The sequence below is a fragment of the Protopterus annectens genome, chromosome 3.part1 (assembly GCF_019279795.1).
Source record: "Protopterus annectens isolate FY-2018-M chromosome 3.part1, PAN1.0, whole genome shotgun sequence".
In the NCBI taxonomy this organism is placed as follows: domain Eukaryota; kingdom Metazoa; phylum Chordata; order Ceratodontiformes; family Protopteridae; genus Protopterus; species Protopterus annectens.
Genome location: NC_056732.1, coordinates 1451556440 through 1451574910, shown reverse-complemented (window position 1 = coordinate 1451574910; position 18471 = coordinate 1451556440). Strand labels below are relative to the sequence as shown.

At 46.5% G+C, this 18471-nt stretch overlaps 1 protein-coding gene across 2 annotated transcripts in view; it reads right to left on the bottom strand.

The window, feature by feature from the left end:
- Nucleotides 1-18471, bottom strand: part of DBF4 (DBF4 zinc finger) — an 866998-nt gene that overhangs the window by 737905 nt on the left and 110622 nt on the right. For both annotated transcript variants that reach the window (XM_044067525.1, XM_044067524.1), the window contains exon 5: nt 621-671. In XM_044067525.1, coding sequence (XP_043923460.1) covers nt 621-671 — 51 coding nt within the window. The remainder of the gene's footprint in view (nt 1-620; nt 672-18471) is intronic.

Here is an 18471-nt window from a genome sequence, read left to right as displayed (position 1 = left end):
TTAGAGTTTATGTAGTCTCAGCGTTATGGGCTGTGCTAGTACCAAGAGGACAAAGCCCAATCAAGGACTCTTCAGTCATCTAGAAGTTTTCTTCATGGATGAGTAAACTAAATCACTGTACCATCAAAATGTTTTTCACAATTTTATATCAGTACTAGACTACTCCGACATATCAGTTATTATAAAAGCATATCTTCACAACTGGTATGCTCACGAAAAAGGGAGAGAATATTAACTGCACTATAAGTCAATAATTTTTTACAAAGTTTATTCTTGCAAAAAATATGCTGATCCTTCATATAAACAATAAAAAAGACTGCAGCTACAGTTAAAGAAAAAGCAAAGCAACTTAAATGTCTTCCAGCTCTGAAAGAAAAATCAGAGATAGGAGCTCTACCAGCAAGTTTAACACACAAGAGATCATGCAAACTGGTGCAAATGTCTTGCTAGTCTGCCACTAATCTCCTGCTTTCATAGCTCCTTCCTGGCTTCAAAAGTTTCCAAGTGCTTCTACAATGAATTAAACATTCAACTTGTCAAATTTCTCCAAAATGTAAGCACTGGAAAATAATTTCAAGGTAAATAAAGCATATTTATGCTCACACAAGCAGTTGACATACCTGCTCTCTAATGACTTTCTTAACCAGAGATTTCCCTCGGCTCACAACTGTCTGCAACATAAAGGAAAGATAATTATAATAAGAGAAGGCAGACCAACAAAGTTAGTATAAACAACTGAATATTTTCATCTTACCAACTGTTCTGCAATATGGCCCTCAGTGGGTCTACAGTTAGGATTATAATTCCTTCCCCTTCAATATGACCATTTATTTCCCTTTTAAATTTCTTATAATCACATGCTTGCCTTTCAGGGATACAGTTAGTGAAAGTATACTGTACTACAAAAGCACATCTAGTACCTATGCCTTCTGGTTTGTTCCAACCACTGTTTCAGCATACTATAAGAAAATCAAAGAAAGTGAAGGCTATTTTACATGTGTGTCAATAACAAAGCTTTAACACCTAAGTAAGGCCTGACGCATTTACTCAAACTTTAACCAGGTAGATGGAATTGGCTCAGGGACCCATAGCAATAGGCAAACACAACAGGGCAGGTATAACACTGCTACAGACAGACATAGGTCAGTAAGAAATGACATGCTCATACAATGAAACTACACAAATAGTAAAATCACAGATAATTCAATTCTGGGATGATAAACCAGGAATAAAGATATGCATAAGGTTTGTGCCAACAGTTAACATACAGAACTACATATGAAAGGAATAAGACTAAAAACTATTATAAAAGTAAATATTAAAAGTTACATTCTACTTATTTTCAAATCACAAGACAGAATGACAAACATTCTAAACAAAGGCACTCATACATGAAATAATATTCATAAATACAATCTGACAGTGTGCATTTACTTTATAAGCATACATTATTTACATTAGCAGTACAGAGAACACACAATTGTGTAAGTAAACTTACCGTAACAGTAGATGGTTGAATGATCATTGCTGCAGCAGGCTTGGCTATATAGGTAATATCCTGCAAAGGGTAACAGCCGGCCAGTTTACAAAGCTTCAAGGCACCTTCTACTCTCCCAAACGGTCAGGCAGCTTGAGCAGAGCTGACTACAGACAGGTTTGGGTGCCAACCCCTTTTGAGCTTTCACGCCAAAAGTTAGAGGGAGGCTGAGTCTTGAACAGAAAAGAGGTAGCACTCTAAGGTGACCTGGGTAAGTCACAAAGGACATGCCATTGGTTGTCTTACTGAGGAACTGCTGCAGTCTCTTGAAATGCATTATATACTTAGACATGTACATTATACTCTGTTACTGGCATGATGGGGGAGTAGTAGAGAGAGAAATAATGACTTTTTTGAATATAAAAGATGTACCCCTAGTGATTAGTCTGGATCTATAAAAGGATCTCTTAACAACAGTGGACACCTGACGATGAAAGGATAGTTCATTATCAATTAATGTACCCAGTACCCTGATCACTGAGTCAGTTTTCAAAGGGTTGTCACTTATGTGGTAAGTACATAGATGTTCAGAGGTTTGCGAAAGGACTTGGTGCTGCATTTCATGGCATCTAGTTTAAGGCTATTGTCCAGGCACCCTTCCTGCTGCAAGTTAGGCCCTCCTGGATAATCTGACTGTCTTTTGGGGAGTTTACCCATTCATGCCAAGCAAAGCTCCTCATTGGCCCTCTTTAAAAATCTTGACTGAATGGGAAATAGAAAATTCACCCCTGATATCACTTCTGTGGCACTGCTTGACAGGGATACAGGAAAATAATTTTCTTGGGTGGCGAAAGCCGGGGAACCTTTTTCGCTAGGCTTATATTGGCCCCAGGGCCACTAGCCTAGTACTTACCTATGAACCTAAAGGGCAATGCTAGGAATAACAAAAAATAAATTTCAACAACCTGGCATAAACACTACACCAAAAAATAAGGGGGATGGAGGGAAGGAGAGGCTACTGCAGCAGATTATTTAAACGTCTACCGGTATGGCAAGTTTACTTACACAACTGTACTATGTTCATCATATCAATCACTGTTGCAACAGCCTTAGCTTTATGTGTAGATTACCCTAGCTCTGAACATCTATGTGGCAAGAGTAGAGTCCAGGAGCCCTTGGAGAACAGGTCTAGATCAGGCTCTGCTAGGACCAGGAAAAGAATCAAGCTTATACTGCTTTGCAGAAGTATGTGTTGAGGACTACGTTGTAGCTTCTAGAATCCAATCCTTTCCCAAAAGCCACACAAGAAGCCAAGACTAGGCTTTGACCCTGCTTGGAATAGTTTTGTTATGGCAAATATAAGAAAGGTAATAGCCTTAAAAACTCATTTGGAAACGGCCTGTTTTGGCACAAGTTGTCCCTTCTTACCTTCACAAGAACTGAACTGATTTGAAAGATTTAGTTATGCCATGATAGTATTAGAGTTGCCTATTGACATCCAAAGCATGGAGTATCCTCTCCCCCACTTTCAAGTTCAATATAGAAAAGGGGGAGATGGTTACTTTGGCTTAAAGTAAACTTGGATATCACTTTAGGAATAAAATAATTAGTTCTCAAAGAAACCCAGTCTCTGGAAAATGAGAGGGTTGACTCACTGTAATAAAGAGCTTGCAACTCGGACAACCTTCTTGCAGACAGAGGAATCAGTAAAGTGTCTTCTATGTTAAGAATAAAGTAAGCCAGGTTCAAATGGAGCATGTTTTACCTTGTATTAGGATCCCAAAGAAGGGCCACCGGTTTTCTTGGAGGCATCTTATACAAAATCCCCTTCAACATTTTCAATTAAGACTGCATTGAAACAGGATCCATGGGCAAACATGCTGAAAATGGCCAGTAAATGAACCTTGATAGATAAAGGCCACAGGACAGTAACTCTCTCAAATTTCATAAAACCAGAGAACAATTAGGCCTGAATGTTGGTTATGATGTTTCCTCAAACTTAACCTTTTCCATTTACCAATATATTTTCTAGTAGCAGGTTTTCTTGCTTTCATTACTATCTGCTGCACTTCCTCAGTAAACAGGTGCCTAAAGGGAGCAAAGGGCCAATCATTCAGGCAGTCAAGCGAAGCTGATTGGGGTTGGATGTCTCACAACACACCTGTTCTTGTTTGAGCGGATGCAGACAAAAAGAAAGCTTGTGGTAATGGAAACCATAGAAAAGCATACAGCAATATTTCTGTCCAAGGACAAGAAAAGGCATCTATTTCTTCCAGGCATTCTTGCATGGAGTCCTGATGCAGAATCTTGCCATTTGATTGTTCAAATCGAATGCAAATAGGTCTGCTTGAGGAACAACCCACATATGAATCAAATCATGGGAAGACCCCCAATCTAGTTTCCATTTATGAGGGGCTCCCCTTTTCCTGCTCAACTCGTCTGCCACACAGTGGATCTGCCCTTGTCCTGCTCAACTTGTCTGCCACACAGTTTTGCTCTGACAAAATGTAGGATGCCTACAGAGTAAGACTGTGCTCTGAAGCTAGAATGTAGGATGCCTACAGAGGAAGATTGTGCTCTGAAGCTAACATGGCTAGTCTACAAAGAAGGTATGACCTGGTTCCCCCCTTCTTCTTGATGCACCATGTGAAGATTGGGGAAAGATGGGCGAAGGCTGCCAGCCTAGTCAAATAAAATTTGATACATAATTCCATCATTTGTATAAATAAATTAAAATACAGGCTTGTGTTTTTAAATGAAAGAAAACACTGTAAAATGTGAACTTTAAGATTGTTGCAACATTGCCATCTGCTGTAAGGATAATCAAGCCAAGCATTTCAAATGTTCTTTGAAGTTACAATTATCTAAAAGATGGTGCCAAAGCATCAGGGCTGAACACATTCTTTCTATTGTCTTAACTTAAGGAATAATTGGGAGTATACATGTGAAATGTCTTTTATTGCTGTAGTTTCATGAGCAGGTGTTAGCTTGCTAAATAATGCAGTTGTTTGCCTGGGAACTCCAGACTAAGTGTTAAAATGATGTAATTTAGAAGGGCCTTAGCAGAGCTGTTGTTAGCGTTTTAAAAATAAGAAGTTATGTACCTACCATAACGTTCCATGTTTGTTGTCTTCTTCTCACCTTCTTTCTTGCTGGATGGGTTCGGAGCCGATCCTCTTCTCCGACTCGGCAATCTACTAAAGCTCAAGAGCCATTTACTGGCTCGAGGCCCTCCCTATATCCCACAATGCTAGGTATCAGATCCCCAGATCTCGTTTGGCAGAGCTACCACCAAGGAAAGATTCAAGGACACCTGTCCAACCACAAGGAAAACTATAGTACAAAGACAGAGGAGGACACAATGTACATCAGAGTTGTCCAGAGGAAGAAGGCCCCAAAAAGGGACTCTTCTCGGTCTGTCCAGGCTAGGGGGATGGAGGGTGGGACGCAAGAAAGAAGGCGAGAAGACAACTAACATGGAACGTTATGGTAGGTACACTGTCTATCTCGCCTTCATTCTTGCTGGATGGGACAGCGTCCCTAGCACCTTAGTCCTGGGTGGCTCATAGGAACAGACTCTTGAGCACAGTGGAACCAAACTCAGCTCGGAACCAAACTCTGCTCTATTCCTAGAGGCCACATCCAACTTATAATGCCAAATGAATGTATGAGGAGTGGCCCAAGTGGCTGCGGCACAAACAGATTCCATTGGTAGTCTTGCTTGAAAGGCTACCGACGTAGCTAACGCTCTGGTGGAATGACCTTTAGGTTTAGCTGGGAGTTGTTTATGTCTGAGTTGATAAATCAAGGTAATAATAGAGGACAACCACCTGGATAAGGTTACTTTGGAGACTGGCCATCCTTGTTTGCCCTCAGCATAGGATAAGAAGAGTTTGTCTGATTTTTCTTATTTGCTTAGTCCTGTCCAAGTAGAAACGTAATTGCCTATGAACATCCTAGCGGTGCAAATTTTGTTTGGCTTTGTTTGAATAGTTAGGAAAAAAAGACAGGCAGATCAATAGTCCGATTCAGATTTGTTTCAGAGGGTATCTTGGGTAAAAAAGGATTAGGCCTAAGTGAAACTCTGTCCTTATGAAACACAAGATAAGGAGGACGAATAGAGGGCTTCAAGTTCCGAAACTCTCCTAGCTGATGTGATGGCTACCAAAAAGAGTCTTCCAGGAGAGCAATTTAAAGGAACAGGAATCCACTTGTTCAAAGGGGGGGAAGAATCAGGGAAGCCAATATCAAGTTAAAAGTCCAACAGGGGCGGGGGATCTCTGACCGGGGGCCTAAACAAAGTTTCTTTAAGAAAGGACTTGCAAAGTTTGTGGGACATGATGCTGGTTTCTGACAGGCTAGCATGGAAATTTGCATTAGCAGCTAATTGGACCCGAATGGTGGCAGAGGGTGAACCAGCTTGAAAGAGCTCTGCTAAAAAATCTTAAAACATGATGGACAGGGGCTGTAAAGGGGGGGGTCAATAATCCTAGCCTCTGCCCAGAAGGAGAAACGTTTCCACTTACTAGCATAAGTCTTCCTGGTGGCAGATTTGTGCGAAGGATGATTTCACGCACCGGCCGAGAAATTAGCGGAAGCCTGGCTAAGGTTGGAAGTGGAGCAACCAAGCTGTAAGGTTGAGAGACTGAAGGGACTGGTGCAGCCTGCCCGACTGATGGACCAAGAGGTCTGGCACTGGCTCCAGATTCCATGGCTGCTCCAGCAGGTGCCGATGCAGGAAAGGGAACCAAATTTGTCGAGGCCAGTATGGGGCAATGAGGATCATCCTGGATCCCAATGCGGCTGCTTTCTGAATTAGCTTGGGAATTAGGGGAAAAGGTGGAAATGCGTACAGAAGACCCCGGGGCCAATCGTGAACTAGAGTCTCTGGGGGAGTGGCCGGGAAGGGGGAAGAGTGAAGAAGTCGTTGCACTTGCTGTTGAGAGGAGTTGCAAAAAGGTCGCAGCAAGGTTGACCCCATCTGCGGAAGATTTTGTCTGCTACCGATTGATGGAGAGACCACTCGTGAGGCATGAGAATAACTCTGCTGAGCCTGTCCACTATGACGTTGGACCTCCCGGGGATGTGCTTTGCTATCAGAAACCGTTGAGAGGAGACCACCCACTGCCAGAGTCTGAGTGCTTCTCGACACAAGGGATAAGACTTGGTTCCGCCCTGCTTGTTGATGTACCACACTACAGACATATTGTGTCTGAATTGCAATAGTCCCAGTGGGTAGAGAGTCCCGAAGAGCTTGCAACGCCAAAAGCACCACTCATCTCCAAGACATTTTATGTGCAGATGGTACTCTAGAGGTTGCCAGGTGCCTTGGACAGTCCTGCCCTGAAAATGCCCCCCCCCCCGATCAGGGAGGCATCCGTGGTCACTGTGGCAACAGGAGGAGGAAGAACACACAGTCTGCCCTGGAGCATCAGAGGGGAGACCATCCACAAAGCCAGGTGGTCTTTGCATGATTGAGCGATTATTATCTTGTGAAACATTGGAAGCTGTTGAAAGGACCGAGTAAAAAGCATCCACCGAAGAAGCCGCATGTGAAAACGAGCCAGGGGAACTAGTATGATTGCTGCTGCCATGAGGCCCAAGGTCTTTAGTACAACTCTGGCATGAATCTTGTTGCACTGTAGTAAGACTTGCACGTGTCGGCGGATTTCTGAAACTCTATAGCGAGGAAGCCTTGCAGACAGATCTGTTATATTTAAGCTTGCGCCTATAAAGATTATAGACTGACAAGGCGACAATGCAGACTTTTTGAAATTTATCAATATACCTAGCTTGGAGCAAGTTTGGATGCTATAATCCCTGGCTCGCAGTAGTGGATGCCTGGTGGGAGCAGTGAGGAGCCAGTCGTCGAGATATGGAAACACCTGGAATCCTCGCCATCTCAGGTGAGCCGTAACCACTGGCATGCATTTGGTGAACACCCTGGGGGCTGTGGTGAGACCAAAGGGCAGGGCCCTGAATTGATAGTGACCGGCTCCCAGCCAGAAGCGGAGAAACCTTCTGGAGCGCCTGTTCATTTTGATATGGTAGTACGCATCCTGAAGGTCTATGGAGCAAATCCAATTGTCCTGACCCAAAAAGGGTAGAATTGACTGGAGCGTGACCATCCGGAACTTTGTTCTTTGAACAGGCTTTAGCCTGCAGAGATCCAAAATGGGTCTCCAGTCCCCCGTCTTTTTTGGCACCAAAAAAGAACTTGGAGTAGATTCCGGATCCTTGCTGGTCTGCTGGGACTGGCTGGATGGCCCGTTTGTCTAGCAGTTTAGAAATTTCTAGCACGGCTTGTTCCCTTCCCTTAGACGGGGTGGAACATCTGGAAGGGACTTGGCTGTTTGTACCGGGGAGTGGACAAAGGGGATCTTGTTACCCTCGGATATGACAGACCGTACCCATTTGTCTTGTGCGAGGAGATGCCACGCTTTTGGGAACAGTGACAATCTTCCCCCCGACTGCCTCCGAAGGCTGACAGTCTGGCAGCCCCTCAGGGGTGCTGAAAGGGTTTGGCAGAGAACTATTCTCTGCTACCCTGATTTTGCGGGCCCCCTCTGCCCCTCGGGCAGCGTCTATTGTTCCCTCCCCTGCCCCTGGAGGGAAACTCGCCACATGCGTCAGGCACGACTCCCTGGGGTTTCCAAAACCACATTTTTCCACCCTTCTGACTCTAGGTATGGTCTAGAGGGAGTGGAAAAACGGACTCCCACAGCCGAGAGTCTTGCCTTCCTGCTCGCACCTGGTAAGGGTATCTTTCACCTGTGGTCCAAACAGAGCCGAACCATCGAAGGGGGTATTGGTGAAGGACGCCTCAAAGGGGTCAGCAAAGTTGCATAACTGAATCCAGGCATGTCTTCTCAAAGCCACGCCTGTACCTGCGGCCCTACTTGCTGCATAAGAAATGAGCCACATGGAGGAGTTGACGATAGAATTAAGGGTCACCAGCTGGGAGTTAATCTCATCTTGAGCCCCCGCAGCTGATGGATCCTGAAGGGCATCACCCAGTTCCTTGAGAAGATCCCTTTGGAGACGGGTGAAATGGCAAAGATAATTCAGCGACCGCATAGAAAAGGTCGCGGAGGAAAACACCAGCTTCCCGTACCTGTCCATGGTCCTAGATTCTTTATTAGGTGGATAGACAGGCACCGAAGGGTCAGCCAGCTCCTTTGTGGCTGCTGCAACCACCATGGCATCAACAGGGACACCCTTTGTCAAAAATTGCTTGTTGGGTGGGGCTGTAATAAATTTAGTGGGCCTACGGGGAGTTGGTTCCACTGTGTCCGGGGCTGACCATGCCTTTCGAGCCACCACTTCCATTAGCGGGTCGAAAGGCGGAGACACCCAGGAGGTGGAAGGGCGAGAACCAAACGCGTCCAGGTAGACAGACTCGTCATCCGAAGGGTTAAGGGCAGTCCAGTTCCCCCTCTGCTTAAGGATCTCTAGGATGTCTGAAAAGGAGACATCCTCAGAGGGGGATCTTGGGGACCCTTCTGAATCCTCCAAGTTTGTATCAGACGTGACTGACTCTGGGGAGTAGATATGTTTCCTCTTACATTCTCTCTTCCAGAGGGGCTCCCCCGAAGGATCGGGTGAGCCCTCAGAAGAGGAAGATACGCCCAATGGGGCGACCTGGAGCGTCTGTTCTCCATGCTTGGGGTCAGGAGGGTAGACAGAGACAGATGCAGGCACCAAGGGGGGAGGAGCCGAAGGGGCTGATCGAGGGGCCGACTCAGGAGTCAGCACACTCCTCATGATCTCGAAGGCGCCCCTGTCAGGCAGAGCAGAAGGTCCCCGCTCCGAGGAGACTAGAACCCCTGTCGGCACCGAGAGGGATGGCTCTGAGGCAGATGTCTGGGCTGAGCTCACCTGCACCGATGCTCCGAGAGGGAGAACGGCGTCGGACAAGGGTCCGATGCCACTCGCCCCCTCTGAGCTGACTAGGGAGTCTCGGCGCCCAGATCCCTCCAAGGACGGAACCAAGGAAGAGATCAGAGCTGAAAGGTGTGGTATCGGTTCAGACGTTACCAAGATTTGAGCCCCAACCAGCTCCAGCTCCGAACACAAGGAGGGAGTCTGAGGAGGAACTGCTGTAGATACCAGGACAGCCACAGTCTGTTGAGATGGGCTGGTTAATATTTTGGCCAGGGCCTGCGACTTAAGGAATCTACTGACCACCCCCTCTAGGTCATGATCAGATAGCCTGGAAGACTGAGATGAGTGGGACCTATGGCTTTTCTCAGATTGGAGTAATGGTGACCTCGGAACAGATTCTAGGGAAGGGGACCTAGAACGTTTTCGGCTCTAAGACTGTTCCAACAGTAAGGTCGGAGCAGACTGAGGTCTAGAGTTGTCGGCTCCAGCCGGAGCCGACGAGGAGGCAGGTGCTCCACGAGGCGACTGCTCCGAACTGGGAGCCGACAGCTTGGCAGGCTTAGAGGATTTACCCGACGAAGGCTTGGTCGGGGATCCTTCTGGCTTAAGTAAGCCTCAGGATGAGCTTGCTCCTGCAAGACTCTCGGGCTGAAGGCATGACAGACCGAGCAGGAGTCTTGCAGGTGTAGGGGGCCCAAGCAATAAACGCAAGAAGTGTGACAGTCTGTCAGAGACATCTTCTGACAGCACGAGTCACACTTCTTAAACCCTGAAACTTTGGTATCCTTAGACATGATGGGTACCAAAGAAAAAGGTCACTAGTGCTTAAACACACAGAAAAACACACACACTCGCACTAGTTAAGCTAACAATATTAACAACTACACAGTTAACTATATATAAATATAAACCAAAAACTACAAGTCTACAGACTAATAAAGTAAAAGAGCTAACACTACCCTATTAATACAAGGAAAGGGAGGGGAGATTAGCCACTGAGAAAAGAAGGGGGGGATATTAAGAGAGCAAACAGAGTTAAACCAGGAAGCTATAAAAATAAAATAAGGTTATCGAAAAAAAACTAATTTAGTAAAGGACTAGGGGGAGGGAAGGGGCCGAAGGCCTAGAATAAGGGAAAAAAGGAAAAGGGGGCTCGAAAAACAGGGGTCGATTTATCTAAATTTTTAAAATAAACTGAAAAGTTATATATCAAAATTAAAAAAGGGGTTTTTAGAAGTACCTAAAAGTAAAAGTGTAACTAACCTGCCTGAGCCGGTAGAAAACGCACCTCGTCAGCTATAGCGGCAAACGAGATCTGAGTAGTTACCGCCTAGCATTGTGGGATATAGGGGAGCCTCGAGCCAGTGGAATTAGCTCTCGAGCTTTAGTATTGGCCGAGTCGGAGCCGAGGATCGGCTCCGAACCCATCCAGCAAGAATGAAGGCGAGATTGACAACTTAACATCTAAAGTTAACTTTTAATATATATTTTAGAAGAAAAGATTAATACGACCTGGAGTCAAGTAAAATCGCAACCTCGTAGCTGAAGCGGCAAATGAGATCTGGGGATCTGACGCCTAGCATTGTGGGATATAGGGAGGGCCTCGAGCCAGTAAATAGCTCTTGCGCTTTAGTAGATTGCAGAGTCAGAGCAGAAGATCGGCTCCAAACCCATCCAGCAAGAATGAAGGCGAGACAGACAACATCTATTGTTCAGTGAGACTGGAAGCATTTGTCTTGGACCATTAACCCAGCACTGCTTATGCTCTATGTATGCAAGTAGGATTATGGCACCGTGTTTTCTCTTAAGACTAGCTAAAGATTAGAAAGTTGGATTAAGTGTTTTTCTTTGACATCTTACCTGTCCTACTGTATTGTTTTAAATTTCTGTGTGATCTTTGAACTCTTAGATATCTCTGTGGTGTAGTGGTTTCGTCTTGTGTTTTTAATGATTTATTAAAAACCTTTACCTGTGGCTGGTTCGCGTATAGACAGTAGGCTCTAGAGTACATTGCATATTTATAGAGTTGATTGTAATAGGCCAATCTAATAAGCCATAGACTGAATAGTCACATTACCAATTGGATAATAATATTGCACAGTAATAATTGGACACCCTTTCAATGGCCTTTGGGTAGCTGATAATTATTAAGCTGGGGGTAGCAGGAATTACTACCATACACTCTGGGTAAAGGGGCACAGCTGGAGCATCTGTCTCAGCCTTTCCCAGCCTTTCCCAGGAGTGTCTGAAGTTGTATAAATACTTATCTCAAAGTGTGGGTGTGTGTCAGCTACCTGGGCAGGGACATGAAGCACTGGTTGGACAGAGGGTACTGGAGGTAGCTTGCCAGCTAGGCCGAGATCTGGACCATATAGCTGTGCCAGTGGGGAGTCTTATTGGCGACCTGGAGAGCAAGGGAGCAACCAGCCCCAGACTGACTGATCTCTGTGTGCACTTAAGGGAAATTGTACTTTACTGTGTGTATTGGTTATCCTTTTCTCTTCTAGGAGAAGACCTCCCTGGTGTTGATGGTGAGGATTGAGACTCCTTGATTGCTCGGCCAGGGCACAGTCATCACACACCACATGACTTAAGTCTAACAACTTGAGGAGGTCCCAGTGACCAAAGAGAATTTAGGTAGTTGAGAGCCTTGATCAGGGCATGTATCAATTTTTATATTTAGGTGCTTGCATCTTGTCCCTGGTGTCCTACATACCTTGCACTTCTGAAACTGTTCCTCAGGCAAAGGCGAAGCTGTCTGTGGTAATGGGACTGCTTTGGAACTGGTAATGAAAATGGAGACCAGGATTTAAGGAAATTTGCTCTCCATGAACGGATTTCTCTTGACAACCCCCCGTTCTGGGATTTGAAAAGACAAAGGATATTGGTGCTGGGACCAGAGAGACTTCAAATACCATTGTATCTCATGTGGAGCCTTGTCAGGTTTATCATAAGAATCATAGATGCTATGAGACCCCAAATCCCGAGCTACTCCTTCATAGTGACCAAACTCTAGTGTAAAAGCTTAGAAACACGTCTACCTACTTTTTCTTGTGGAAGAAAAGCTCTGAACCAAGATGATGAGCTGACAATCCTGGAACACAATTCTGTGTTAAGTAGTCAAAATACTTTAATGTTCTCTTGGAATCCCAGCTTGTTTAAGAGATCTCACACCCAAGAAAGATTCTGAACACACTGAAAAAGATTGCAAAGACAAGTAAATAATCTAAACAAGGAAAAAATGTGGATACCCCATAGCCTGCAAGAAGCTATAACTGTAGCTAGACACTTTGTGAACACCCCCTTGGTGCAGTGCACAAGTCCAAAGGGTAAGGTAGGAACTGATAAGCAGCTTGTATTTACCAGGCTGTGGATGGTGATTCATTACTGAGACTAAGCAGAAATTCCTTAAGATTCCAAGAGCAGGAATAAGAAGTTATGTACCTACCATAACGTTCCATGTTAGTTGTCTTCTCTCGCCTTCTTTCTTGCTTGATGGGTTCGGAGCCGATCCTCGGCTCCGACTCGGCACTTGCTAAGCTCGAGAGTCACTTTTACCAGCTCGAGGCAGCCCCATATCCCATGATGCAAGGCGGTAAGTACCCAGATCTCGTTTGATGACAAAGGGCAGTAGCACCAAGCATAAAACACTTCCCAAAGGAAGAAAGAAAGCTTACAGGATGTAAGAAAGACCAGGACTGAATGGTCTTCAGCATAATAACTCCTTAGAGAAACAAGGTCTGTCCAGGCACGGGGGAAGGAGGGAGGGTGCAAGAAAGAAGGCGAGAAGACAACTAACATGGAACGTTATGGTAGGTACATAACTTCTTAATGTTAAGTTGTCAATCTCGCCTTCATTCTTGCTTGATGGGACCGCGTGCCTAGCACCTCTATCCTGGGTGGCTCAATGGAACAGACTCTTGAGGACTGTAGAGCCAAAACTGGCTCTATCCCTGGAGGCCAAGTCCAATTTGTAATGGGAAACAAAAGTATGAGGAGTGGCCCAAGTGGCCGCTGCACAAATAGTGTCTAAAGGAAGTCTAGCTTGAAAGGCTGTAGAAGTAGCTAAGCTCCTAGTTGAATGTGCTTTAGGTTTTGAGCACAGCTGTTTTCCCCTGAGCAGATAAATTTCAGAGATGACCGAAGAAAGCCATCTAGACAAGGTCACTTTAGAGACAGGAAGGCCTTTCTTGTTATCCGCATAGGAAACAAAAAGTTGATCAGATTTCCTAAATTTTTTAGTTCTGTCCAAATAATATCCGAGTTGGCGGTGGACATCAAGATAATGTAGTTTTTGTTCGGCTCTGTCTGAATAGTTAGGGAAAAATACAGGGAGATCAATGGATTGATTCAAATTGGTCTTTGAGGCGACCTTAGGCAAAAAGGTCGGATTAGTTCTCAATGATACTCTGTCTTTGTGAAAAACCAAATAGGGGGGTCGAACCGATAGAGCATGAAGTTCAGACACCCTCCTGGCCGATGTGATAGCTACTAGGAATAAAGTTTTCCAAGAAAGAAATTTTAGGGAGCAAGAAACAGCTGGCTCGAAGGGGTGAAGAATCAAGGATGTCAGCACTAAATTTAGATCCCATTGAGGAGGAGGATTCCTGATTGGAGGCTTTAGCAGGAAAATTCCTTTCAAGAAGGCCCTACAAAGCCTATGGGACATAATATTGTGATCTGCAATACCGACATGAAAGTTCGAGATAGCAGCCAATTGAACTCTGACTGTGGAAGAAGAGGAGCCTGCATGAAAAATCTCTGCTAAGAAGTCCAGGACTGCCTGAACAGGGGCAGTGAAAGGATCAATATTCTTGGCATTAGCCCAATAAGAGAAACGTTTCCATTTGCTTGCATAAATCCTCCTGGTAGAGGATTTTAAAGAAGCTACTATGATGTCTCTAACAGGGTTAGAGATCAAAGGAAGCCTGGCTAAGGAAGGAAGTGGAGCAACCATGCTGTGAGGTTGAGAGAAGGGATAGACCGGTGCAGCTGACCGGATTGGTGAATTAGAAGATCTGGCACTGGGTCCAGATGCCACGGCTGCACCAACAGGTGACGATGGAGGAACGGGAACCAAACTTGTCGAGGCCAGTAAGGAGCAATGAGAATCAATTTGGCTCTCAAAACGGTTGCTTTCTGGATAACTTGAGGGATCAGAGGAAATGGAGGAAAGGCATAAAGAAGTCCCTGGGGCCATACCTGGGTCAGAGCGTCTCTTGGGGGAAGGCCTGGAAGAGGGAAGAGAGAGAAGAAGTCTGGGCATTTGCTGTTTTGGGGAGTAGCAAAAAGATCGCAACATGGACGACCCCATTCCAGAAAAATCTCTTCCGCTATAGATTGCTTGAGAGACCACTCGTGAGGCATGAGAATAGCTCTGCTCAATCTGTCCGCTACAATGTTGGTTTTCCCAGGGATATGCGTTGCTACCAGAAACCGATGAGAGGAGATTGCCCATTGCCATAGTCTGAGCGCTTCTCGACACAAGGGGTAGGACTTGGTTCCGCCCTGTTTGTTGATATACCAAACTACAGACATGTTGTCTGTGTGGACTGCAATTGTCCCTACGGGAAGAAAGTCGTTGAGGGCTTGCAACGTTAAAAGCACTGCTCTCATCTCCAGGACATTTATGTGCAGGTGGTACTCGAACGGTTGCCACGTCCCATGAACCATCCTGCCCTGATAATGACCCCCCCCACCCGATCAGGGAGGCATCCGTGGTGACAGTGGCTACCGGGGATGGGGGTACAAAGTGTCTGCCTTGGTGAACCTGGGGAGATGTGATCCACCAAGCAAGATGATCTCTGCAAGTCTGTGTCACCAGAATCTGGTGACGCATTGGAAGTTGTTGGTACGACCACTGTGTGAACAGCATCCACTGAAGAAGGCGCATGTAGAAGCGAGCCAGGGGAAGAAGAGTAATGGCCGCAGCCATGAGGCCTAATACCTTTAGAACCATTCTGGCCTGTACTTTCTTGTTGGCTAGAATGATCCTGACATGACTTTGAATGTCTGAAACTCTTTGATCTGTAAGGGTAGCTGACATCCGAACAGTGTTTAAGTTTGCGCCTATGAAAGTAATAGACTGGCAGGGCGATAAGGATGACTTTTCGAAGTTGATCGAGATGCCCAAAAGAGTACAAAGCTTTATTGTGTAATCCCTGGCTTGAATAAGCTGATGCCTGGTGGTGGCTGAAAGGAGCCAGTCGTCGAGATACGGAAACACCTGGAATCCTTGACGTCTCAGGTGAGCCGAGACCACTGCCATGCATTTGGTGAACACTCTGGGGGCTGTAGTAAGACCAAAGGGCAGGGCTCTGAACTGGAAATGACTGGACCCCAGCCGAAAGCGGAGAAATCTCCTGGAGCGTCTGTGAATTTTGATGTGATAGTACGCATCCTGAAGATCTATTGAGCACATCCAGTTGTCCTTCTGTAAGAAGGGCAGAATTGACTGAAGAGTGACCATTCGGAATCTTGTCTTCCTCACAGACTTTTTGAGTCTGCTGAGATCCAATATTGGTCTCCAGTCTCCCGTCTTTTGGGGACCAAAAGAACCTTGAGTAGATTCCGGGCTCTGAATGGTCTGTTGTAACTGGCTGAATGGCTCTTTTTTGCAGTAGTTTTGAGACTTCTAACTCTGCAATTTCCCTTTGACCGGGTGGTACATCTGGAAGGGAATTTGAGGGGTAGAAAGGACTTTCCTCGAAAGGAATTATGTAACCCTTGGATATGATCGACTGTACCCATCTGTCTTGAGTGAGGGAGTGCCAGGCTTCTGGGTACAGTGATAATCTTCCCCCGACTGCCTCCAAGGAGGGACAGCCGGGCAACATCTCAGGGGTAAGGTCTAGAAGGGGTGGAAAAACGGACTCCTACGGCAGAAAGAGTCTTGCCGTCCTGCTCACACCTGGTCAAAGTTTCCTTCACTTGAGGGCCAAACAAAGCTGACCCGTCAAAGGGAGAATTTGTGAAGGACGCCTTAAAGGGATCTGCAAAGTCACATAGCCGCATCCAGGCTTGGCGTCTAAGAGCCACACCTGTACCTGCGGCCCTACTCGCTCCATCAGCAGCATATGATATTAGCCGCATGGAGGAGTTTGCAATGGAATTAAGGGTTCCTAGCTGCGAAGCAATTTTTTCCTGAGCTCCTGCAGCTGTAGGATCCTGTACAACATCGCCTAGCTCCTTAAGGATATCCCTTTGGAGTCTGGTGAAGTGACATAGGTAATTCAGCGAACGCATAGCAAAGGTCGCTGAAGAAAACATCCGCTTACCGTACCTATCCATGGTCCTAGAGTCCTTATTAGGAGGATGGATGGGTACGGAAGGATCTGCAAGTTCCTTCTTGGTGGCAGCAGCCACCACCATGGCATCAGCGGGAACACCCTTAGTGAGGAATTGCTTATCACATGGGGCAGTAATAAATTTTGAAGGCCTCCTAGGGACTGGCTCTACAGAGTCAGGAGCAGCCCACGCCTTTTGGGCAATAACCTGCATAAGGGGGTCGAAAGGCGGAGACACCCAGGAGGTGGAGGGCCGAGATCCAAACGCCTCTAGGTATACTGACTCATCCTCAGAGGGATTATTGGTGGGCCAGTTTCCCTCTGTCTAAGGAGTTCTAGGATGTCTGAGAAGGAGACATCCTCAGAGGGGATCTTGGGGATCCCTCTGACTCATCTAAGTCAGTATCTGAAGTGATAGACTCGGGAGTCTACATGTTTCCTCTTACAGGTCCTCTTCCTAGGAGGATCTCCCGAAACATCAGGAGAATCCTCGGAAGAGGGGATATTCCCAATGGGGAAACCTGAGGCGGAGGATCTCTGGGTCCTGTAGCAAGAGAAGTGGCAGAGATGTCAACAGGCACTATAGAGGGAGGAGCTAAGGGAACAGACTGCTGGCTGATACCAGTGGCCAGCACACTCTTCATCACATCGAATGCTCCTCCCAGGAAGGTCCGAGAGAACCCGTTCCGAAGAGACAGGAACTCCAGGGACCACCGAAAGGGAAGTCTCAGAGGCAGATGTCGGAGCAGAGCTCACCAAGGCCGAGGCTCCAAGGGGAAGAGCGGTTCGGACAAGGGTCCGATGCCACTCACCCCCTCAGAGGAGACCATGGAAGCCCGGCCACCGAATCCCTCTAAGGAAGGTCTCGAAGAGGAGATAAGAGTAGAGGCTGAAGGAACAGAAGGGGGTATCTGTCCCTCAGCCGTAGCAGTAACCATTCGAAGACTCCAACTCCAAGCTCTGGGGTAGAGTTGAAGGAGGAACTGCAAAGGGGTGTGGACCAATAGCCGCCTGTTGAGACGGGCTATGTAACATTTGGGCCAGTGCCTGTGACTTAAGTAATCTACTGACCACTCTCTAAATCATGGTCAGAAAGCCTGGATGACCTTGAAGATCGGCTCCAATGGCTCCGTTCGAGAGGAGAGGTGAAGCCGAGCCGAAGTATCGGCTCCAAGGAAGGCGACCTAGGCCTCTTCCTCGAAGGAGCCATCGGAACCGATGAAACTATTGAACCTGTCGGAGCGGACAACTTATCCGAGCCGACAGGTAGCTGATGCATCGGCTCCAGCCGAGCCGATACAGCCACAAAGTAACGGTGTCGGAGCCGATCGGGCCGACACCGATGCCCGAGCCACATGGTGGTCGGAACCGATCGGAGCCGACACCGAAGTGGTCGAACCAGAATCGGCACCGATAGCCATTGGTGCCGAAGGTTTAGTTAGCCAGAATCGGCTCCAGCCGAGCGATCTCGACTCTGAATGAGTCGGAGCCGAGGCCGCAGGCTTGGACACAGAAGCCTGGGCCTTGGAAGACTTAGAAGTCTTGGATGGAGCCGACTTAGCCGGAGAGCCCTCCGGCTTAAGAAGGCCCCTCAAAATCAGCTTATTTCTTCTTTCCTGCAGGACTCTCTGGCTGAAAGAATGACATATAGCACAGGAGTCCTGCAGGTGAAGAGGCCCCAGACAGTACAGGCAAGAAGTGTGACCGTCTGTCAGAGACATTTTCTGACAGCACGAGTCACACTTCTTAAAGCCTGAGACCCTTTCTTTAGACATGGTGTAAAACACACAGACACACACACCAGTCAAAGAAATTAAATTAAAT